This window comes from Tarenaya hassleriana, unplaced genomic scaffold (assembly GCF_000463585.1).
Source record: "Tarenaya hassleriana unplaced genomic scaffold, ASM46358v1 Cleome4, whole genome shotgun sequence".
In the NCBI taxonomy this organism is placed as follows: domain Eukaryota; kingdom Viridiplantae; phylum Streptophyta; class Magnoliopsida; order Brassicales; family Cleomaceae; genus Tarenaya; species Tarenaya hassleriana.
This window is the reverse complement of record NW_010966881.1, coordinates 72,565-95,224: the sequence shown is the minus strand read 5'-3', so window position 1 is coordinate 95,224 and position 22,660 is coordinate 72,565. Positions and strand designations below refer to the sequence as shown.

Below are 22,660 nucleotides of genomic sequence, written 5' to 3'. Positions count from 1 at the left end.
TTCCTGCTGCAACCAGAAACTTTGCTGTCGATGGTTTTGTTCCGAAGCCTCATTAGACTTTTCAAAAGATGAAACTGGCAATGGCTTCTGAATCAGACCAAACTGGTTCTTGTTTTTGTACCGGAAAAGGGCAAAGAGACATGGCGACATGGCTCATTTCTGTCAGTATGTCCAAATGGAACTTTTCTGCAAAAGGATCTTGTGTTTCACAGAAACAGAAAAAGAAATGGATGAAACATAATCCTTACCATAAAGATCACAAAGTACATCTCTCTCTCTGGTTTTGATAAATAATATGCAACGAGAATGGATTTGCACAAGAACAATGATTCACCCTACACCGAGTTCATGTATATGCACGTATGTATGGACAACACATTCTCATATTTTGATCTTCATGCTCATCGTCGCGGGAAAGCTACCATGGTAACATGGAGAAAACCATTTTTTTAGTGTTCTTTCTGTTTCTTGATGGTCTCCATTGATATCTGCAGCAATGGAATAAGCATGAATGAACAGTTTCATCTACACGAGCAACAAAAAAACACACACAGAAGTCTCTGTTCTTTCGATCGATAAACGTCAGATACGAAGAAGTAAAACCTGAGAAGATGATTTACCAGAAGGAGATCTTCATCCGTGCCAAACGATTTCCGGGCATTTTCCAGGCATTTTGCTGAGATCCTCTCTTGTTTCCTGCAAGAAATCTCCATCAGTTCTCCAGGCAATTTGGAATATTACAACAGAACTGATGTACACTTACCATATTAGCTAATGCATGAATGGCGAAAACTAACTGTAATAAAATTGCAGAAGGATACACCAAAGGAACTGAATCTACCAAGAACTTGAAGCCATGAGAATAAGAAGAACATTACTTAGAACTTGCGGGATCTCTGATCTCGAACTCATCTTTATCAGTGTCATAACCACATATCACGACATAGTGACCTACAGAAAAAGATGAAGGCATATATTGTGCAAGAACATATGTGTAGATCAAGAAAAAGGGCAATGAATTCTTCACCAAAGATGGGATTTCTACAACATAATGAAGGGGTTGAGCCAATTCAAACCAGTAGGGGTGAACAATTCAATATAAAAAATGAATGATTTTAGTTTTTCTAAAACCAAAATAACCAAACCGAAACCTGAAATGCCAACCCCTACTAACCAGTGTAGCTGGAACTGTCGGAATGAATGCCAGAGACAATAACTTCCTCCAGCCAAGACTTGCTGTGAAAAGAGAAGACGCTACATCAAGTTCTTTGCCATGCTTCTTCTTCCACAAACCCAAGGAAACAAAATTTGACAGGAAAATATTTGAGAAGAGGTAAAAATACAAAAGGAAAAGAATATACCTTAGCTTGTATTGATCGACTAATGCAATGGCAATGAATTTCCCCGACAATATCAAACCAGAAATTTCATGGATACTAACGGATCTGCACTGCAGAAAGGAAGGGGTTGATTGGTTTTGAGCCCCAAATAGACAAAGAGACTGAATTGAATGGGAACATGTAAAGTTTGGCAGGATGGCCAAAGAACGATATATCAGCTAACAAGACGGTGTCTACCCAAAAACCAAGAAGTTAGTTGTTACCATATTTCGAGTATAGTAATTTTGGGAAGGATTTCATGCACCACCCATGACCAATATAGCAACCGAAATTCACATTTTGGACAACTGGGTTTTACCTGTATATTGATTCCAACTTCATGTGCTTTCCCGAATAGCGAATCAACTCGTACCACATCCGCAGGCAGCTGTTCCTGCATGAGGATGACCAAAAAGGAACATCATGTAAAAACTGCTACAAAGATCGAAAAGTGATACGAGGAGAATACGCTTTCTGTCATCAGATCGTGTATGAAAGCCTCTAAAACACCAATATATAGGTCTTTTTCCATCCGTAATTCAGATACCTTGTAAAATGCCTCTATGGAGTAGTTTGGATTTGCTCCAAATGTCACCGTGAAATAGGAAAATTCAACATGAAACCTCCACAACAAATATGCCAGATCGACAGTCCAGATGCTGCAGAAATATTACAAAAGAATGGTGTTACATTCCTTGCCAAGTCTCTCCGTTTCATAGTTTCTGAAAAATTGAAGCATGTCTAGTGTAAATGATCTTAAGCCATAAACCAAACCTATTTGTGGAGCACAGCTTGGCCAAATCCTGAATATTGCAGTTTGTGATTCCAACTGTTCTCAAAACCATCAAAACGCAAGCAAGACCACAATCCCATGAAGCTAACTGGTGTATATGTGGCACCTACTGGCATCAGACAAAAGATGAAACATGTAGCTAAGAGACCAATAATTTCTCAACAGCTTCTATATTTCTATGACCAGTAGACGAAGACCAAACCAGTAAGACAATAACAAAGGAACATCAAGAAGAACAGTAGTCTCACTTCTATGTAAGAAGAGGATGGTGACCCTTCATCTTGGTATTTCCCATCATTCACCAAGGGGTCATCACATTGGCAGTATTTTACTCGGCCTCCATCTGATTGCCCTCGATCTCCATCTTCAACTTTGAGAAGCTTGTTAAGCAGAAAACATAAAGGCCACATCAATTACCAAATGGGAAGATTCAGCAGAGTATAACAACATATCCTGGTCACGGGAACCGCAGAAGCAGCAACTGTTTCTCTTGGATATGCCTCCAAGCAAATCGTCCAAACGAAATGGATTGAAAATGACTCCCAAAGCCACCTGAAACGACAAGAAATTGGAGATATACAATATGAAAGAGTCTTTAAAGATATATTAGAGCAAGAACGAAGGAACCAAAACAATCAAGTTCCTTTAACAGGCAATTCAAAGTTGGAATCCTAACCCTGAAAGCTTGATCGTTTCCGACACCAGAAAATCTCAGTTCAACAGTTCATCCACACCAAACGCTAATAACAACGAATACGGTCTACATGGATTCGCTTATCAAATTTTAAACCTTAACGGAGATTCAGACGATATGCGAAGCTAAAGAAAGCGACAAATACGACGGATCAAACCCAACATTTGAGTCTGAATTCTGCGATCAGGGATCGAAAATCCAATACGGCTGAACAAACCAGACAGGGAAAGGTTTAAGATTTGATCGCGTCGGATAAATATATGCTCAGGATAAGTTCAAACCGGCTGAAGGTAGAGAGGGGAAATTTACCTTTGTTAAAGATGAGATGGAGAGAGAGAGAGAGAGAGAGAGAGAGAGAGAGAGAGAGAGAATGGTCTGATCCGCCGGAGGGGAGGTGACGCTTGTCGGTGGAGGAAAGGAACAAGGCCGAGAGAATTTTCTCGGACTGGTTTCTCTCGTTTTCCCGGAAAATTTATTTGTTGTTTTGGATAGTTCACTAAAATTAAATCCTACGTTTAAAATTCATTATTTAAAATCTCAATTAAATAAAGTAATTAAAAAAGATCATAACAGAAAAATGAAGTAAAGGACGATTAAAAAATATATGAAAACAGATGCACCACCATTTATATTTATAAAAAAATAACATATAAATACCTAATTTTTTACAAAATTTTCCTATAAATATCTAAATTAGAAAATTCTAATATAAATAAATGAACTTTTCAAAAATCCTATATAAATACCAAAATTTTTTATTTTTTTCTAAATAAATCCACTTCGTTTAATATATGAAAAAAAAAACATTTAGAAATCCTACTAAGCATCCACCTATGAACCGATTTAATTGAGTAGCAATTTAATATCTAGACCGGTTTAATAAAAAAACATAAAAAACCCAATTCTAAATTAATCTCTTTCTCTAAAATAATGGACACAACACCATCAAAGAGGAGGAAACGGTTTCAGTTGTGTTTTCTTCTTCTTCTTCGGGTTCTGGTTCTAATTCTGAGTGCTTTCTGAAAGGGGTTCAAAGCTTCGTTGATTCCTCAGATTCAAATCTCAAGAGGCTCCTTTCGTGAGAGAGAGGGAGAGGGCTTTCAATGTTGTTTGGGAGCCGAGAAAATCTGGGAAAACAAAAAGAAAAAATCGTTCCCTTTAAGATGAAGATGGAAAAAAAATGAATGCTGGAAAATTAGTGATAACAATGCCCACAAACAAGGAAACGTGTCTCCATGGAAGAAAACTCCGTTCTTCTGCTTCCCTGGTGAAGAAATGCGCCTCTCTCTTGCAACCTTGATATTGAAACGTGGAATGAGATTGATTTGGAATTGGGGATTTTAGGATTTTATTTATTTTTATCAAACCGATCCGGTTATTAAATTGTTATGTATTTAAACCGGCTTATCCAACGTGGCTTATTATATGGATGCTTACTAGATTTTCTAAATGTTGAGTCATCGTGTTTTTTTATTCCGTTAGCATATTTAACGTCGTTAACGGAATTGAATTTATTTGAAAAAACTAAAAATTTAGGGATTTATATAAGATGAATTTTTAGTGTATTAAAAGATGTTATTATCCTTCTTTCTCTTCATATAAAAACGTGATAAAGTCATTATATAATCGTAATAATAAAGTCATAACATTACAAAAAATTCACTCATTTCCAACCAATTTGTCCGTTGGAATTTTTTCAACGGTTTTCAACGGCGTTTCAACAATTATTTCCGTTAAAATTCCGTTGAAATTTTCAACAGATATCTGTTGGAAACACTCGTTAGAAATTTTCAACGGAATTTTCAACGTATTCAATTGAAAAATTGGGTTAAAAAATTCCAACGGCATTCCCAACGGATTTCGGTTAAAAAAATCGGTTGGAAATTTCCAACAGAATTCCAACGGATTTCGGTTGGAATTTTTTTTAAACAATTCCAACGGATATCGGTTGGAATTATTTTTAAAAAAAATTCAACGGAATTTCAACGGATATCGGTTGGAAATTTGGATTTTAGTTGAAAAAATCAATTGAAAAATATATATATACTAATACATATATATATTTTATAAATATAAATATATAGTATATATTATATTTATATTTATAAATTATATATATATATATATATTATATTTATATATATGTGTATAAATATAGTTATATTTTGTGTATATATATATATATTTATATATTTTCACAAATTGTGTTACATTTTAATAGGATTGCGGATGAAAGTCTAAGATTGAGATTGAATTTGTATTGTAGTTACATGATAAAATATAAAACTAATATATATTTTGTATATTTTATAAAAGAAAAATTCTATTAAAAATCTTTTATTTTTCTCTCGTCCTAATTTTAATACCATACTTTTTTATTCTATTAAACTTTATATTTGTTATATAACACTAAAATATCTATATTTTAAAAAAAATAGCAAATAAAAACTTATACACAAAAATTGATTATTGAACACTGACATAACAACAATTCTATTTACTCACATAACATATCATCAATCATGTAATATTTAATAATTTTAAATAATATAAATAATAAAAATTATTAAAAAATTAAAATAATATGGATAAAAAAGAAATAAAATAATAAAAATTACACATATATAACATATATATGTATATATACATACTAAAATTCATATTTAATTTAATTTATACGAAACTTATTAAAAATATTTTATGTAAAACATTTACACTATATACTAGGGTGAACATGAATCGGATATCCATAATTTTTAGAATATTCATATTTGTAACGGATCAGCACAAATATTTGATTTTGTTATCCGTATCTGATCCGTAATTTTTGAATATCTGCAAAAATCACGGATATTTGTGGATATCCGTATCCGATCTAAAACATTATAAACATTAGAATTAAAATTAAATAACAAATTTAAATACAAATAAAATGCATAACTAGGGGTGGCTTAATCGGGTTTCGGTTCGGGTTCAGTTATTTTCGGGTTCGGATATTTCGGTTTTAGAACAATTATAACCATTCGGTTTTTGCATTATATTCGGTTCGGTTATTTTCGGTTCGTACGGTTCGGTTATGATAAAAATACTCATTTTCTTAAGAAAGTTTACGGTTTTTTCGGTTATGTTTTTATTCGGTTTGGTTCGGGTTCGGATTCGGTTTTTTCGGTTTTAGAAAAATCATAACCATTCGGTTTTATATCTAATTTGGTTCGGTTACGATTATGCGTTATTCGGTTCGGATCGGTTCGGTTATTAACCAAATAAGCCAACCCTATACATAACTGTTTAATATAAACGATATTCGAAATTTAAAATCCATAATATAAACATTCTAAATCAACTCAAATACAAATACAATCACAATCTATCACATACATATATATTCAAAGTTTAAAATTCAAAATATTAAATATAATAAATCTTAATATTCAAAAGATTAAACATTCTAAACCTCAATATATATAAAATATTTATTAAATCTCTCTAAAAAACATGTAAATATTAAACATTTTAAATCTATATACCAAATTATTCTTATATTTAATAATATCATTACAAAGCATGGATCAGATCAGATATGTCGGATAATTTGATTTTAATATCCGTATCCGATCTATATTCGACAAATTATCAAAATAAATATTCATATCTGATCTGCAAATTCTGGATATTCGAATTTTCGGTTTGAATATGAATCGAATAACGGATCGATTCAGTTTTTCGGTTATTTTTTCCACCTCTGTTGTATACTAAAATTATCAAATAGCATGCAAAACATAAATTTACAAATAAAAATTTAACAATCGAACAACATAAAATTGCAATGTGTCGGAAAAAATAGCAAATAACATCATTGTTTATTAAATTAAGATATCATCCTACATAATTTATAATTCAATTATTTTTATTAGTCTTTTGTATCAATATATTTTTATTAGTCTTTTGTATTTATATATATATTATTGTTGTTCCAATGAAAAAAATTTATCAGTTCTTCGGTGTTTAAGAATATCTTTTTTTTAGCTTATAACGAAATTTTTATTATATATCAAAGAAAACAATCATAATAAATCATTTATATTGAACCTGTCCAACGTATTTACACTAACAATATAATGATGATTTTATAATAATTAAATTTTACAAATAGATTTTTTATAATAAACAAATGAGTTATATCATTATTATTATATTTATATCAATAAATTTTAAAAAAAATAGAATAACCCGCGCTGTACCGGCACCTAGTGAAATAAATATACTAATACGTACGTACCATTTGAATGCATGTTTTTTTCTATTTTTGGGAGAGAGACGCACAAAATGAATTTGAGAAAACTCTCTCAATGTGTATATAAATATTGGTGACAACAATGTCGTTGTAGTATAGTGGTGAGTATTCCCGCCTGTCACGCGGGTGACCCGGGTTCGATCCCCGGCAACGGCGTTAATTATTTTATTTGTATTTTAGCCGCGATATTTCCTAACTTTCTCTTTTTCCCCCCACCATTTTCAAAAACCTTAACATTTTCCCTCTGTTTTAGTCTTGTAGATACCGAACCGTATCAGAATTAATGGAAGTAAAATCTTGCTTTTGTGAGCTTCCTTGGCTCCTCCGCCGTTGCGTTTGATCATAATCTTGTTGCGTGAATTATTTAGCGCTTAAAAACTATCACGCGGGCATGTGCTTGTGACGCTTCTGTTTTCAGTTTAATCAAAGACAGATTCATTAAGAAATCGGATCCACTTTCACATACGCACGTTTACGCTTTTCAATGCATATTTGTGTAATCTACAGCCTTATCATGGTTGAAAATTATATAAAAAGACGTCACCAAAATATATATCCTTTTCCTCACTTTCTCAAATCGTGAAAGAATTTGTTGGTAACCGTAAAGACCGATCTCCCAAAACGATGTTGTGTTTCTCAGACCAAAATCAAGAGAGACATTTACGAAGCTTTCATACAAACTTGATCATTATTATCGCCAAACTTTTCCTTTGAATACATCAATAAAGACAAAACAATCAAAAGCTGATCCACTTGTTGAGATATGATAAAAATAACTTTAAGATAATGAGTTCGATTCAACTAGTAGGAAAGAATGGACGCAATTAATTGTGTGATTAAAAGTTGACTTCGGATTTATGGGATTAAGTAAACCGAATGTCTAGTGGACCTCTGATTATAAAAAAAAAAAAAAAAAACCAAAGGGAAAAACCATGGCTGCACAATCACACGTACCATTGTGCTTAACCCCATAGTCTCTCTTTGAAATCTAACCCTAAAGACTCGGACTTTGTAACAGAAACAATAATGAAGCAGCTTAAATGATAACGGTCCATATTGACAAGCTTATATATCCTAAGAGTAACATCAAATATGAAAAAGGAGAGAGAACTGTATGTATATGTTTCTCGTTCGGAAATCTAGCATGCACGTACTTATACATGTAGTGTGATAGTTTGGCTATATATTTGGTTGCATCTCCATATGAAAATGTGATATTGAATTAATTAATGATATGGGTATCTTGAGGGACTCGGGTGTGTTCAAGGGAATGGAGACATGTAGACGCGTAGAAATAAATGGCGATGGATGGTGGTATTATAGTTTATTGAGTTGATGCAGATTAGGATGAATCTGGACAGTCAGAGATCGAGATCCACGACGAATACCACGTGGTCTCTGTCCATTATTCAAACTCGGAAGAAGAAGAGAGAAATAAAGGCCGACCCACAGAAAAGAAAAGAAAAGAAAACCAGAGAGAGAGAAATGGAGGAGGAGGAAGAAGAAGGAGATGGAGAAGTCCAATTTCCTGTCCACCCTCACCCTTTGACACCTTTTCACATGTCACGTTTCTTCTGCTCTCTGTGCTGTGAACTGTCATCAGATATCGACTGTTACATCTGCACAACTTGCCACGAGACCTTCCACAAGAAATGTGCAGAGTCGCCATTGGAGCTCCACCACCATCCTTATCACCCTCCTCACTCTCTCTCTCTCTCTCCTCTTCCCCTTACTGATGCCCAAGCTTCCAATACATGCAGCTGTTGCGGACAAGAACTCGGAGCTGGATGGGTTTATCACTGTTCTGCCTGCATATTCATCATCCATCTCCGTTGCGCCAATGAGCCACCGGCTCTCGAGGTGGACCAGCCCAAGAGCCATGGCCATAAGCTCTTCCTCCTCCCTAAACCACGTCCCTTCACTTGCGATGCTTGTGGGCTGTTTCTCGATTCTCCCTCTCTTCCTTGGGGTTGCCTCGAATGCGGAGTCGTGATCCATAGAGAATGTATCGATTTACCACGCGTCATTAGGATATCCCGTCACCCGCAACATCGTCTCTGTTACTCTTCCTCTCCCTGTCTTCCTCCAACACATGAATCGTCATGGTCATGTGGAGTTTGTCGTAAAGCCGTCGAGGACAACTATGGTGCGTATTCTTGCATCAAAGATGACTGCCATTACGTCGTCCACTCAAAGTGTGCAACGAGAGAAGATGTGTGGGACGGAAAAGACCTCGAGGGAGTGCCCGAAGAACCCGAGGATGTCGAGGAGCCATTCGAGATCATAGACGATGGAGTCGTACTCCATTTCGGTCACAAGCATAATCTCAAACTGAAAACGATAGATGATGAAAGCAAACACTGCGAAATTTGCGCTCTCCCTATTCGTATTCACTTGGGCGGTATCTACACTTGCACACAATGTCAATGCGGTTGCGATTTCGCTATCCACGAGGCATGCGCCAATCTGCCGAGAAAAATATGGTACATGCTACATCCCCACCGCCTCACACTACAGAACCGCGTCACAGAAGTTAGGACGTGTAAAGTTTGTGTCCGCAACTGTTGCGGTTTCATGTATAGGTGTTGCGAAGAGGAATGTGATTTCGAAGTAGACGTGAGTTGCGCTTCGGTATCCGAGCCCTTTACCCATATAACTCATCCTCATCATCCTCTGTTCTCCACGTCGGTTTCAACTTGCGGCAACACATGTTTCGGTTGCAGAGTAAAGAACAAGGGGTATACGATGCAATGCATCGAATGCGACTTCGCCTTGTGTTTAGAGTGCATCACTTTACCGTCTAAGGTGAGGTACAAACACGACAGGCATCCTCTCGTCATCGGCAATGGCGACGAGACGAATTGCTCGTGGTGTGAGGTCTGCGAAGGAAAAATGGATCCGGAGGTGTTTTTCTACGGATGCGACAGCTGTTGCGTCACTGTCCATGGCGATTGCGTGCTGGGAGAGCAGCCGTTCGTGAAGCCTGGTCGGTATATCCCCGAGACGAAACTAGGATTTGAAGTTGCGGCCAACAACAGTTGCTGCCGACCCTTATGCCATCAATGTGGAAGGCGTTGCCCGTTCCCCATTGTTTTCAAGAGAAGTGATCTCTATTTATGTACTTTCGAATGTTTAGCCGACTCTTTGTTTTCAGGAGAATGATGAGCGTTTGTTAAATGCGATGGAACCCATTAGATTTGAATGTTTGGTCTTGGTGTAGGAAATTGACATAGATCGGTGTATTTTTCAAGTACATTGGAAAATTTTGATGGATTTTGAAAAATTAGTGTTTTTATTATTTATTTTGCTGTTATTAATAATGGAAGGAAGCTATTTTTGATATATGTGTAAACACCCCATATTGGTATAATTTAATATAAAAAAAAGGGCCATCACAATCTCCATCCTCGTACAACTGTGTGTTCAGGAAAGGCTGGAAGCCATTGCACCATGTTGACATGGGAAAACAGCAAAGAATATCAATAATACACCGTATCCTTCTGAAAGGGGAAACAAAAAGAACAAGGATAAATGCCCGGAGCTGTAGGACAGGCTTTGTAACCTGTCAGATGCAACATGAAGATTGAGACAAAACAAAGACGCAGAGGTAAAAAAGAGGTGACCTGCCTCATACGTGTTTTGTGTATTGTATTTGTTTGACTTGAAAATGTGAAATTTGTCCGAAGGTGTTGTTCTCCTCTCATCCTTTTCTGACTAATCTCAGTACGTCTCCCACGAGATGTAACGAACCCGTTACAAGTACCTGCTTTTGTTCCCCAAATAAACCATCAATTCAGACATGGTCATGTGTCTGACGACCCAAAAAAAAAATCGTTTTTGTTTAACCTGTAATGTTACCTGGAGACGAATGGACGATCCGCTCTGACCGACACTCTCCCTGAGCCAATTCATCGCTTGAGGTAGAGAAGACATCACCATGCTGTTTTCGTTCCCTCTATCTTCCACATTGTTGCCGTCTTTCCCTGATGGCATTGACGCGTATAAAGATATTTATCTAGTCATTAGAATCTACATCTTGGATTATATTTGTTCCTATTATTTAGGACATTATTTTGTTTTCTATATTTGCATTTTATGGAGCTTCTTCTCATTTTTATCAGTAACACAGAAGTTTTTTACTCGATATTTCAATAATTTTATTTTTGCTCGTATGTTAAAGAGCAAGGGTTCCGTACCTCTTTCGCCATGAACGAGGCTTTCCCACACATTTTGCAGTTTGTATTGCCAAGACAAATCAACCTGGGAATCATTCTCCGGCAATGTATCATGGGTCCCGACCTTGTGATACACAGACATGTTCGGCACAAACAAGGCCTTCTTGAAGTGTACACCTACAAAGGAGTGGTAAAAAAATAAATTCAACTTTGCGAGTATTCTATATTCTGACCTCTTCCAACGGTTAAGACATCAACATTTGTTTAACATTCCTTTCTTTTCTTGTGCCATCCAACAGATATCATTAACTAGGATCAGGATTTAAGCACTTTACCATGGTTCGCACATGTATTCTTCAGATGTGGAAGAAGCAAATGTGGATCCCGAACTGACATACAATTGAACAGCAATATCTGCCACATTACAAAGACACTACTTAGGTCATATGCTCAGAAAACTGCAATAAGGAAAGCTCATTGAGGCTTTTCATTTTCCCAGTGGAAAAGTAGAAGCATAAAATGGCAAGTTGTCTCTTACCTGTTGGTGACTTTTTCCAGATTCGTTTTTATCACACTCTCTCTCTACAGAATCACGAGTGGATCCTGAAGAGATATTTGCCAAATGTTTCAGACTCTCTCCCTTTACCGCAAGTGAAAACCATTTTGCGCATGCTTCCATGCTTTCGGGACTGTGAGCTCCGTCCAAATAAAAGACCAGATCTCCCTCATTTCCTGATTCGGTAAATTGATCAGGAACGACCTGTGCCCGTCCCTGCAAACTGGCTGTAGATAACCCTTTGATGAACTGCTCAGGCAGGACACTCTATTCCAAGACGAAAAAAGGAAGAAAAAAAGGAGATTCAAAGACAAGAAATAATTGAGGTCCACAAAAAAAAAGCAGCCCACTCACAAACCAAGAAAGAAAGACGATTAGACATGGAAAGAACTTTTTACCATCTGATTCAGACCGGCAATTTTAAGGTTACCAGCTTGCTGCAGCCATGTAGAGGCTAGAGAAACTGCCAAACCAGCATTTAGATACTGATGTTCACCATCAAGCGCAAGTTTCTTGCCATTCAACAGTCTTTCGTTCAGCGGTTGCACCACTTGGAGATTCACCTTCAACAGAATATTAAGCTCTCCATGAACACATATGACTTTGGGAAATTAACACTGATAAAAAAACCCATAAATTGAACAAATGTATCTGTTATACTTTGGCCATGAAATAAGAAGTGACAACCAGAATACCATAATCAAATAAGAAACTAGCAAGTAAACAGTGAAATTTGTGCACTCATTCCTACGCCGAAATGAGTGAACATAGAGCTGAACTTTTAAAGTTTGAACTTACATCTAACCCAGAGGCTTTCTCTTCAAGGACACACATAGCTTCATCAGGTTGGGGTACTGTGACAGCTGGAACTCCACGCTGCATGATGAATGAAGCAGATGGAGCAACAAAAAGTGGAAGTATATTGCAGAAAGGAGTACTACTTCACTTTATACAGATATATAGACACCTTGAAAATTCCAGCCTTCTCACCAGCAATTTTCCCAAGTGTATCCCCTATGATGCATCCAGTATAGAGAAAAGAGAAGTCATGACAAATACTAACGTTATTTAAAAAATACATGTGAATTACTTGTGTGCCATTTGATCATCTGCAGGTCATTTGAACATTTTACAATCAAAGAGCACTCAAATACACGAATGCACACTGACATACACAAGCGTACAACATGTGAATGTGTTTCTGTGGTTGCATACGTAAGAATTCGTGAACAGTTATTTCAGTGAAATTGTTCACGCACCCATCTCTCCTGGGTTTTGAATGGTGAGTTTTCATACATATAACAGCATTTACATGGAAGACTTGGGTAGATACATTAATCGTTCTCACATTTAACAAAATATCATACAAGCAAGGTTAGGCAAGAAAATATAAAAATATGCATCTCCTTTTTGCTCATCTCACTAAGTGCCCAGTGTTTGTATCAAGGCATATAATTCAAATCCAAAAGAGCTGGAAATACAGCTCTAATACTATTTGGAGGCATTCTCGAAAGCCAAACGGTGGGTAGGAGAAAATACAAACCTAGAATTTCCATGTGGTCATATCCAAGAGAAGAAACACCACATACCACCGGCTTCTGAACCTGAAACACACATAGTGAACCCGCATAAGAAGGGGTGTTGTCAAGAAAGATGTGTCAAGTTTGCATCGTTAGAAACACAAGAAAAGCAGCATCAGAAGAGATTTATAAATTTTCCAAATTAGCAATTTTAGCCTTTCCAGGATTTTATTATGGGTTCTCTTATTATTTTTCTGAAGAGTTTGATTTTGATTAGATCCTATTTCTGGACCATGACATATTTCTTCCAATGACACTTTCAACAAGTTCTGATATATACAAAATTTCAGCCTGGAAAAAAAAATTAAACATACCGCATTGGTTGCATCAAACTTCCCACCTAATCCCACCTCCAAAATAGCAACATCCACCTGCATAAAGAAATCAGGGGTAACATCTCTTATATCAGAATAAAATAAAAGAGTGAATCGATTGCATCTCTAATGCACTAAAAATGGGTATCAAACCTCCTCTGCGGCGAATATTTTAAAAGCTAGCAATGCAAGGAAGCGGAAATATGTAGGCATTGGTGTTTCCTCGTTAGTTCTCTCCTGCAAGCCAAATAAACAGCGACTTTTGAGGAAAAAACTACGAAGTGATTTCATTTTTCATTTGCAAAAACTGCATGTCTTCATATGGTTCATTCTAAATTTGCAACTGCACTGCCCTCTTTAAAGATAAATATACTTTTCAACTATACTACCCTCTTTGATCAATACACACACAAAAACTTACTGTCATGCTAATAGAGTCGGGCAGGATGAACATATAACCAAATTTTACAATTTATTGCAACTTAAGGGCCAGATAAATTCAACTTAATTTAAAAAAGATAAATCACATGCTCTATGACTTTGAGCAAAAAACTGGTAATATCACATAATATTCAATCACCAGTTAATCCAAAAATTGATAATACAGCAGAAGAGCTCAACCCAACAAATTCCAACAATCAAATTCATTTCTATTTGGTTGCAAAAATACCTTTAGCCTGTTGTAGCACCACCAGAAATAAGTCAAAAATTTCTCCTCGCTTATGTCCACCCTGCAGAAATGAAACAGGTCACGGAAAGGGAAATGAATGATATTCCACAAAGAACAATGGCGACAACACTAAACCCTATTATGCTCCTTTTCGGTATCTCTTTGCTTGCTTGAGAATCAAAAGTAAGCACGATAACAAATGTTTTCATTTTCTAACAAGATCATGTTTGTGTGAGAAAATAAATATCACAATTCAGTGCCATAAAGCCATAGAACAAACTCTTTATACTTACCCATTCAAGCGAAATCTTTCCCGGACATCGATGAGGTGAGGTGAGGTGAAAAGTCCAGTTCGGAAGCCATAATTACGTAAAATAGACTCTGTAAAGGTGCATGTGGATCCCTTCAGGCCATCAGGATAAAAAGTTATGTCAGCATTTGGATAGAGTAATAAGCGATTAGCGAAGCAAACAAAGAACTAAAACCTTACGCAGAATAACCAAATTCTTTCACAATTAGTTTCATCATTGTCACATATTGATTATGAAAGACACTGGCAAGCAATCATCACGCACATGCTATATCCTATAATCTGATATGAATCACAGTCCAAGTAAATTGGAATCCAACAGAAATAGAACTTTATAATTGAGATAATGCAGGGTAAAATGAAGCAAATGAACGAAGCCCCAAGTATACAGCAGAATGATTTACTGAAAACATATAGGGACAAACTCTGGGGACAAATATAATAAGACAGGAACTCACAGATCTCGAGAAATTCACAGCCCCATAAACCCGTAAGTTCTGTGATATCTAAGAATTAAACGACAACGTAGTACAGCATCTCTAGTCATTAAATTTTCTCGTACCTTCCCTTTGGTACCGGCAACATGGATGACTTTCATCTTTGAAATCTCCTCTTCCAGGTTAAGTATCTGCATATGCATTACGAAAATCGAAAACATATTAGCAGAAGATAACAACAAGGGTACAATCAACCAATGAAATCCACAGTCGAATCGAATCACGAGAGAAAAACCTTCAAATAATCGAACACCAACTCGAATCGATCTCCCTTGTTGCTCTTATCAGCACGGCTACGCTTCGTGATCAACGAAGACAAAGCATCCAATGCCTCCGCGTACTGATTCTTCCCCTCTGCTTTGAGCTCCAACAATCCATTACCGCATTCTTTTTCGTTTTCCCCGTGGAAAAAATCAGAAAAAACAACTCAATCAAAAAATCCAACGAACAGATTTCCACATTCAAGCCAAAAAATGAATTCATCGAATCCATTTAAGGACGATACAAAGAAAAAACGCGTCAACAAACCTCGAGCAGCCATGCCGATTCGCTTCCCCAACGAACAACGAATCTGAAATCAAATGCGAATATCCAAGAGAAAACGAAACACAATCTCTTATGAGCTTCTTCGGAAAGAGAGAGAGAGGAACCTGAGGACGATGGCGGTGCCGGAGTGAAGCGAGGATGGAGAGGTCACAACGGGATCCACCGTGCAAACGACATGGAGTGGTCTGAGGCACAAAAGAAACGGCAAACATTCCTGCGTTCGAGCGCTCGTGTTTACTTTTCCTTCATTTTTGTTCGGTCTTTGACTGGAGTCCAAAGTCACATATACGTAATTATTTTTTCAAATTTCATACGTGGCTGACACGTCATCATTGACACGTAGACAAGCCGAGTCATCTCGCACGAGGGGAAATCCACACGTGTGTACCCATTTAGGAAAAAGCGAAACAGAAAACCGAGAACCAAACACCTGCAATGTCTTGTAATTAATTATTATATTATAAGACCATCGATATATACATATCTATATATATATTTGTTTGATTTGCTCATTATAATACATTTATGCAAATTTCCATTTTACGAAATAACAGAAAAACCATAATTCTCAACTCAGTTCTCATGGAATTCAAAGATAAGGAAAAACCCAAATTATTTCCTTATCTGTTTCCAACAATTCTCCACTTTCTGTTTTTTTGTCAGACAAAAAAGTTTCCATTTTCACTTGCAGATCATATACATACACATATACACACATTCATTAACGAAAAGTATCGAAACCAATCCAGAATGGTCTCACAACTCACTCTCTTATTCCGCGACAAGCTGCAAACCACCGAAGAAAACGAAACGCAGAACACTGTAACAGCAGAGAAAAGATCCAAGAAGAAGAAGGCGGATTCTTCTGAAACAGCGAAGAGCGGATCAGATTCTTCTGAAACCGATAACGTTTTCGGCTACTTTTTTTCGTCGCCCATATCGTCGTCTTCGTTCAAGATGCCGCTTCGTTACCCGGACTACAGGAGAGAAGACTATGAAAACATGTCGGAAGAAGAGCTCGATCGGCTTCTCGACGTGTACGGTCTGCCTGTTCTCGGTGACTTGTCGCACAAGAAAGCTTTCGCAATCGGTGCTTTCTTGTGGGAGAAGGATATCGTCTACGAGCAGGAAGAGTCTTCTCCTCCTCCTCCAGATGATTGTTTCATAAACCCTAATTCAGTGAAATCTAGACTGGGATTGACGGAGGCTTTGAGAGAGATGGTTCGGCTCATGTTTCGTGTGTAGCAAGAAAGTAAGCAAACCCTAGAATCTGGGAATTGATTCCCGGAAAAAACGGTGCCGTATTTTATGTTTAATTATATGTTTTGTTTCTGTAAAGATTGCCGGTATTGATTCCGGGAGAAAACGGTATCGTGTTTCATGTTTAATTATATGTTTTGTTTCTATAAAGATTAAAGCTCTGCATCTATGTTCTCTAGATTGACTTATTTTATATCAGAAGAATTCAAATTCGGAATACGACATATAATATGTATGTGGTAACATTTTATTTCAACGTATTTTACAATAATAAAAACCTAAAATTTCAGATGTAAGTAAATATTTTTTCATTTCATTTTGAAAAAAAAATAGCCTAAAATTTGAACCCCAAAAAAATGGACCGTGACAAATGATTGACTTGGCACTGCCTGCCGTGTTAGCAAAACCCCACCGTCATTTCGATAAATGGCAAGTGGCAAATTGGCAATGTCGTAATTTATCATAAATCTCAAGACAGAGAATGAAAATACATTGCGCCGACATTAAAGCTCATCTGCCTATAAAGTCGAATAATATGGGTATCCAATTGATCGAACATAAAGTTTGAAGCCATTTTCGGAAATTTGCAATATTTATGGGTGCGAATGAGGTTTCACTGAAAACTTATACGTATATATACGGTTTTGTTTTTTCCTTTTTTTGGTTAAAATGTAAATTATATATACGGTTTTGTTATACTGTTTAAAGTTCATTTTCTTCGTCTCCTCCACTGCTTCACTCACAGTCCGAAAATTAAAGGGAAAATAAGAAGAGGAGAAGCCCATGAAGCTGTTAACCGGCGGCGATTTCCTCAGAAACCCTGGCTTTATCAAGATCTCCGCCCTCGTTTTCATCTCCGTTGCCTGCTTCTTCCTCGGGAAGCAGTCATCCGGCTATGAATTTCCTCAGCTCATCTTCTTCTCCGCCGCTCCTTCGCGATCCCCCATTGTTGCTCTGTCTCCGGACTTCGGTAAAACCTATAACATCTCCGCTTTGATTTCTCGGAGCCGAGCTCAAACCAAAACCCCCACCCCGCCGGTAATTCTGCCTTCTCCGCCGCCGCCGCAATGGGTGGACGTGAAGACCTTCGGGATCGTTAATGAGAATGGGACGATGTCGGATCAGTTCCAGATTGGGGAGTATGACACGGGGTCGGTGGATGCGTGGGGGAATATGACGGAGATCGAGAACGGTGGTGGTGGTGGTGGTGGTGGTGGTGAGAGTGAATCTAGGGTTAGAGTTGGTGTGAAGAAATTCAAGATGTGCATGGAGAATATGACGGAGTATATACCATGTTTGGATAACGTAGAGGCGATAAGGAGGCTCAATTCAACGGAGCGTGGAGAACGGTTCGAGAGGCATTGTCCCGAGGAAGGGAAAGGGTTGAATTGCATTGTTCCCACGCCCAAAGGATACCGTACTCGGATCCCATGGCCGAGAAGCCGTGATGAGGTATAGTGACATTTTCTGTTACTTCTGGAATGCTATACTCTTGGTTGATTTCTTCTATTTCTGTATATGGATTCAAAACAGAGATACATTACAAGAAATTGAAAGTTTTTGAAGTTTTTTGTTGGCATGAGCCGTGACATTTGTTGGTAAATTAACAATGGTTTTAAGGGAAAAACTGGTTTTTTTTCACAGGTGTGGTTCAACAATGTTCCACATACTCGACTTGTTGAAGACAAAGGGGGTCAAAACTGGATTTTCAGAGAGAATGACAAATTCAAGTTTCCTGGAGGTGGTACCCAGTTTATACATGGGGCTGATAAGTACTTAGATCAGATTTCCAAGGTTGTGTGATTTTCGTAATCAATATGAACTTTTTATGTTTTCTCATGTGTTTTTCCTTGAAACTGATGTGATTAAATTGTCAACCGTATAAACAGATGGTTCCTGCTATCGGATTTGGCAATCATACACGAGTTGCTCTGGACATTGGGTGTGGTGTGGCAAGTTTTGGTGCCTATCTAATGTCCAGAAATGTCTTGACTATGTCCATAGCTCCAAAAGACGTTCACGAGAACCAAATACAATTTGCTCTCGAGCGTGGTGTTCCAGCAATGGTGGCAGCATTCACAACAAGGCGATTATTGTACCCAAGTCAAGCTTTTGATTTAGTTCATTGCTCGAGATGTAGAATCAACTGGACTCGTGATGGTATGCATTTTATATTTGCTACATTTTTAACTTACTGTAGTAAAGATAAAGCAGGAGTCTTGATTCCATGTCTTGCTCGTTCCATCTACCATGTCTCCTCTCATCCTCCTTGAACTCAGCGAACGTTAGAAGTATTTTACTGTGGAAGAATGATTCGAAGCTGCGTGTCTTTTTAGCTGGAAATGTTTACCTCTTCTTGCATTCTTGGCTGTTTTGTATTCTCCTATTCGGCTTCATTTGAGATATCAACATTATTCTGAGCTCCTAATGACTTAAATTGGTTGGCCCTTTGATTTCATATGCAAACACATGGTCACGAAGATGGAATCTTGCTTCTTGAGGTCAATCGCATGCTTCGTGGTGGAGGATACTTTGCTTGGGCAGCACAGCCGGTGTATAAGCATGAACAAGTCTTGGAAGAGCAGTGGGAAGGTATCATTCCAGCTTAGTATTCATTTTGTGCTTTAGGTACTTATAGGCAATTCATGCTTCTTAGTGGTTGTTTGCAGTTGAACTATTTTCTTCCCTTGTTTCTGTTATACACTTTAGCTTCAAAATCCAGAATAGGTTATCTTTGATATTCTCTGTAGTCATTAGATTGTAATAGAAGCTTTTCGAGCAAAGAATTATCACATATTCTTCGAAGCAGTTTGAGTTAAAATAGGACCATACTTGAAGCTGATTAAGGCGCTCGAATTATAACACATTTATGCTCGTGTTCTTTGGTTTTGCTTCAGTTCCGGTAGGTTGTATGGATTTTACCGAGATTTTCCCCCAGCACCAAATATTGCATCCACATATGATTTGATGGGTTTCTTCTTTTTTTTTCAGAGATGCTAAACCTTACTGCTCGACTCTGCTGGGTTCTTGTAAAGAAGGAAGGATATATAGCAATCTGGCAGAAGCCCGTGGATAACGACTGCTATCTTAGTCGTGATACTGGAATCATGCCTCCTTTATGCAGCTCTGAAGACAACCCCGATAACGTTTGGTATGTTTGCTTAACCTTCCCAGACAATTCCTCACCTAGATATTTCTCTCGTAACCACAATCATAAGTAATTTGCGGTTAAGTTAGGTATGTGGATCTGAAGGCATGCATCACTAGGATTCCTGAGAATGGATATGGAGTGAATCTTGCTCCTTGGCCTACTCGTTTACAGACCCCACCAGATAGGCTACAGACCATACAAATCGATTCTTATTTGGCCCGGAGAGAGCTCTTCAAGGCTGAATCAAAATACTGGGAGGAAATAGTATCAAGTTACGTCAAGGCCTTACACTGGAGGGAAATGGGACTCAGAAATGTCTTGGACATGAGAGCTGGCTTTGGCGGGTACCCTTTCTTTCCGCCCTGCTTTTATGACAGCAATATTACCAATTAGGGTTGGGTGCGGGTCGGTACCTGAGTTTTTGGAATACTCGTCCTCGGCCTCACCCTCTATGGCTATGGGTTTTATCAAATTGTGCATGAAAATAAACGTATACATTATTGTATTTACCTGGCAGTAAAACCCGATGTCTTGCATTCGGCCTAGTTTGCTGCCGAGTACCCGTATTGCGGGTACCCGTGAGACGAGTATCAGTGAACCCGCGGTATTGGGTTTTGGGTTTTGACGCCCAACCCTATGACTGATTGTATCATACCGTGTTGTTTTTGGCAGATTCGCGGCTGCATTAATAGAGCAAAAACTCGATTGTTGGGTTCTGAATGTAGTCCCTGTCAGTGGCCCCAACACATTGCCTGTGATATACGACCGTGGACTCCTGGGAGTTATGCATGATTGGTACATCCACTTCTTCTCATTTGTGAAAATGTCTTTGCATTATTAATACTTTAGTTGTTTCTTTAAACACCTTACAAACGAAAGGATATCACAAAGTTTTCGTTTTTCCAGGTGTGAACCTTTCGATACATACCCAAGAACCTATGATTTACTGCACGCGTCAGGTCTCTTCTCCATCGAGAGAAAAAGGTAAAACCGAAACAAACCCATGCTGGGTCGGGTACTTGTAAAATCAGAGTACCCGGACCCGTATCCAAAGGTCTCGGATATCATAATTTGATATCCATACTCGTATCTGAAAGTCTCGGGTATTCGGACTACGAGTACCCGGACCCGTATCCACAGGACTCGGATATCGTAATTTGATATCCATACTCGTATCTAAAAGTCTCGGGTATTCGGACTACGAGTACCCGAAGGTGTCAGAATATCGCAGTTTGATATCTGGACCTGTATTCGAAATCTCAGACATTCGGACTATGAGTATCCAAAAAGTTTTTGAATATCTAAACGTGAAAATTATTAGAAAAACAGATTTATTACCAAAAAAAAAAGGAACGCACAATACAAGTTATACAACTACTAATGGTCGGGTGATTGAAAAATTCAGGGTACGTGGACTGTATTCGAAGGAAAAAGGGTCAACACAAAAAATTAACGAGGGTATAGATGGTCTTAATATATGTATATGGGTATCCGAGGGTATCAATCATCGATTTTTAATTACTTGTACCACTATCATTAGACGGTTAATAGAAAAAACCTGTCTCGTAACCTGAAAGTGATCGAGTACCCGAAAATCGGATATCCATCGGCCAGATACCTATGCGGCTATGCCCACCCCTATTGATCTAAGCTCAGCTCATCTCTATTGAAGCCTCAAAGTCTTTAAGATTATGTGTGTGTGTGTGTATGTTGGAATGTTGATGTGTTCAGGTGCAATATGACGACAATCATGCTAGAGATGGATAGAATTCTGAGACCAGGAGGACGAGTATACATAAGGGACGTAACCGAAGTCATAACCCATCTTCAAGAGATTGCGAAGGCAATGCGTTGGCGCTCTTCTCTGCGCGAGACGGCAGAGGGCCCTCATGCCAGTTACCGGGTCCTTGTTTCCGACAAGCCCTTCCTCTGATCCTAAATCTTCAATTCTATCAGGTATATACACATATACACATATATGTATTCGCTATATAAGTTATTGGATTTCATCCTTTTTCTTGTTTCCTCTATAACCCGAAATGCAAAACCTGTATAGTCTAAACCAGCTTCACCAATCACAGTTTCCCTTTTCTCTGTCGATTTATTATTTTCGACTGTATTTACCTTTGGGACATTTTGCTTTCCAAAGCAGTAAAATTCCCTTGCCAATTGGGAGTTCACAGACACCCAGGAAGTTTTTGTTCATAAAAGAAGCGTTATTCCACTAGGGGTGTTGAATTAAGCATGTATCTGATAAGATTCTCATTCACCATGACATGCTACTAGGAAAAGACAGATGGCCGAATAGGAGAGAACAAGAAAGATAGCAAAGGCATTAGCGCGTGTGGTTTGATTTGATTATGATTTCATTGATTTTTTTTTTTTTCATAATTTTTCAACATAGAATTTGTATAAGAACCAATGTTCTTCATTTGATCCAT

General features: G+C 37.7%; 6 protein-coding genes and 1 non-coding gene across 10 annotated transcripts in view; 5 read left to right on the top strand and 2 right to left on the bottom strand.

The window, feature by feature from the left end:
• LOC104823133 (2Fe-2S ferredoxin-like) overlaps positions 1 to 254 on the top strand; it is a 2,754-nt gene extending 2,500 nt beyond the window's left edge. The window contains exon 9 of the mRNA XM_010554556.1: positions 1 to 254. Within this exon, the coding sequence (XP_010552858.1) occupies positions 1 to 56 (56 nt within the window). The 3' untranslated portion in view covers positions 57 to 254.
• Positions 255 to 3,355, bottom strand: LOC104823134 (protein GUCD1-like). Of its 2 annotated transcripts, XM_019203822.1 has the most exons (10): positions 3,176 to 3,355; positions 2,421 to 2,724; positions 2,154 to 2,278; positions 1,927 to 2,038; positions 1,699 to 1,773; positions 1,362 to 1,450; positions 1,175 to 1,236; positions 879 to 951; positions 621 to 696; positions 255 to 488 (listed from the first exon to the last, which is right to left on the bottom strand). In XM_019203822.1, the coding sequence occupies exons 2-10, from the start codon at positions 2,580 to 2,582 to the stop codon at positions 450 to 452; spliced, it is 813 nt and encodes a 270-aa protein (XP_019059367.1). In that variant the 5' UTR covers positions 2,583 to 2,724; positions 3,176 to 3,355; the 3' UTR covers positions 255 to 449. The 2 variants fall into 2 exon arrangements, with proteins under 2 accessions (XP_019059367.1, XP_019059368.1); XM_019203823.1 differs by lacking the exon at positions 3,176 to 3,355 and having other exon boundaries at positions 2,154 to 2,281; positions 2,421 to 2,513.
• A 3,889-nt stretch (positions 3,356 to 7,244) lies between these two features.
• On the top strand, positions 7,245 to 7,316 carry TRNAD-GUC. Its single transcript has one exon. It is a non-coding gene; the product is annotated as a tRNA-Asp (tRNA).
• Positions 7,317 to 8,630: 1,314 nt separating this feature from the next.
• On the top strand, positions 8,631 to 10,362 carry LOC104823132. Its single transcript, XM_010554555.1, has one exon. The coding sequence runs from the start codon at positions 8,646 to 8,648 to the stop codon at positions 10,320 to 10,322; it is 1,677 nt and encodes a 558-aa protein (XP_010552857.1). The 5' UTR covers positions 8,631 to 8,645; the 3' UTR covers positions 10,323 to 10,362.
• A 115-nt stretch (positions 10,363 to 10,477) lies between these two features.
• Positions 10,478 to 16,046, bottom strand: LOC104823131 (folylpolyglutamate synthase). 2 transcript variants are annotated; one of them, XR_773308.1, is made up of 18 exons: positions 15,913 to 16,046; positions 15,791 to 15,833; positions 15,498 to 15,649; positions 15,328 to 15,393; positions 14,749 to 14,858; positions 14,456 to 14,516; positions 13,939 to 14,022; positions 13,786 to 13,842; positions 13,435 to 13,495; positions 12,859 to 12,905; positions 12,690 to 12,767; positions 12,290 to 12,454; positions 11,874 to 12,158; positions 11,671 to 11,749; positions 11,357 to 11,512; positions 11,019 to 11,143; positions 10,784 to 10,923; positions 10,478 to 10,660 (listed from the first exon to the last, which is right to left on the bottom strand). XR_773308.1 is itself a non-coding variant. In XM_010554554.1 (17 exons), exons 1-17 carry the CDS (start codon positions 16,018 to 16,020, stop codon positions 10,861 to 10,863), a joined length of 1,740 nt encoding a protein of 579 aa, XP_010552856.1. In that variant the 5' UTR covers positions 16,021 to 16,046; the 3' UTR covers positions 10,478 to 10,860. The 2 variants fall into 2 exon arrangements, 1 of the variants encoding a protein (XP_010552856.1); XM_010554554.1 differs by having other exon boundaries at positions 10,478 to 10,923.
• A 512-nt stretch (positions 16,047 to 16,558) lies between these two features.
• On the top strand, positions 16,559 to 17,053 carry LOC104824496. Its single transcript, XM_010556603.1, has one exon. It carries the CDS (start codon positions 16,559 to 16,561, stop codon positions 17,051 to 17,053), a length of 495 nt encoding a protein of 164 aa, XP_010554905.1.
• Positions 17,054 to 17,785: 732 nt separating this feature from the next.
• Positions 17,786 to 22,660, top strand: LOC104823130 (probable methyltransferase PMT12). Of its 2 annotated transcripts, XM_010554553.2 has the most exons (10): positions 17,786 to 18,520; positions 18,713 to 18,862; positions 18,958 to 19,228; positions 19,550 to 19,660; positions 20,060 to 20,219; positions 20,306 to 20,563; positions 20,892 to 21,014; positions 21,126 to 21,203; positions 21,951 to 22,175; positions 22,506 to 22,660. In XM_010554553.2, exons 1-9 carry the CDS (start codon positions 17,852 to 17,854, stop codon positions 22,150 to 22,152), a joined length of 2,022 nt encoding a protein of 673 aa, XP_010552855.1. In that variant the 5' UTR covers positions 17,786 to 17,851; the 3' UTR covers positions 22,153 to 22,175; positions 22,506 to 22,660. The 2 variants fall into 2 exon arrangements, with proteins under 2 accessions (XP_010552855.1, XP_010552854.1); XM_010554552.2 differs by lacking the exon at positions 22,506 to 22,660 and having other exon boundaries at positions 17,787 to 18,520; positions 21,951 to 22,326.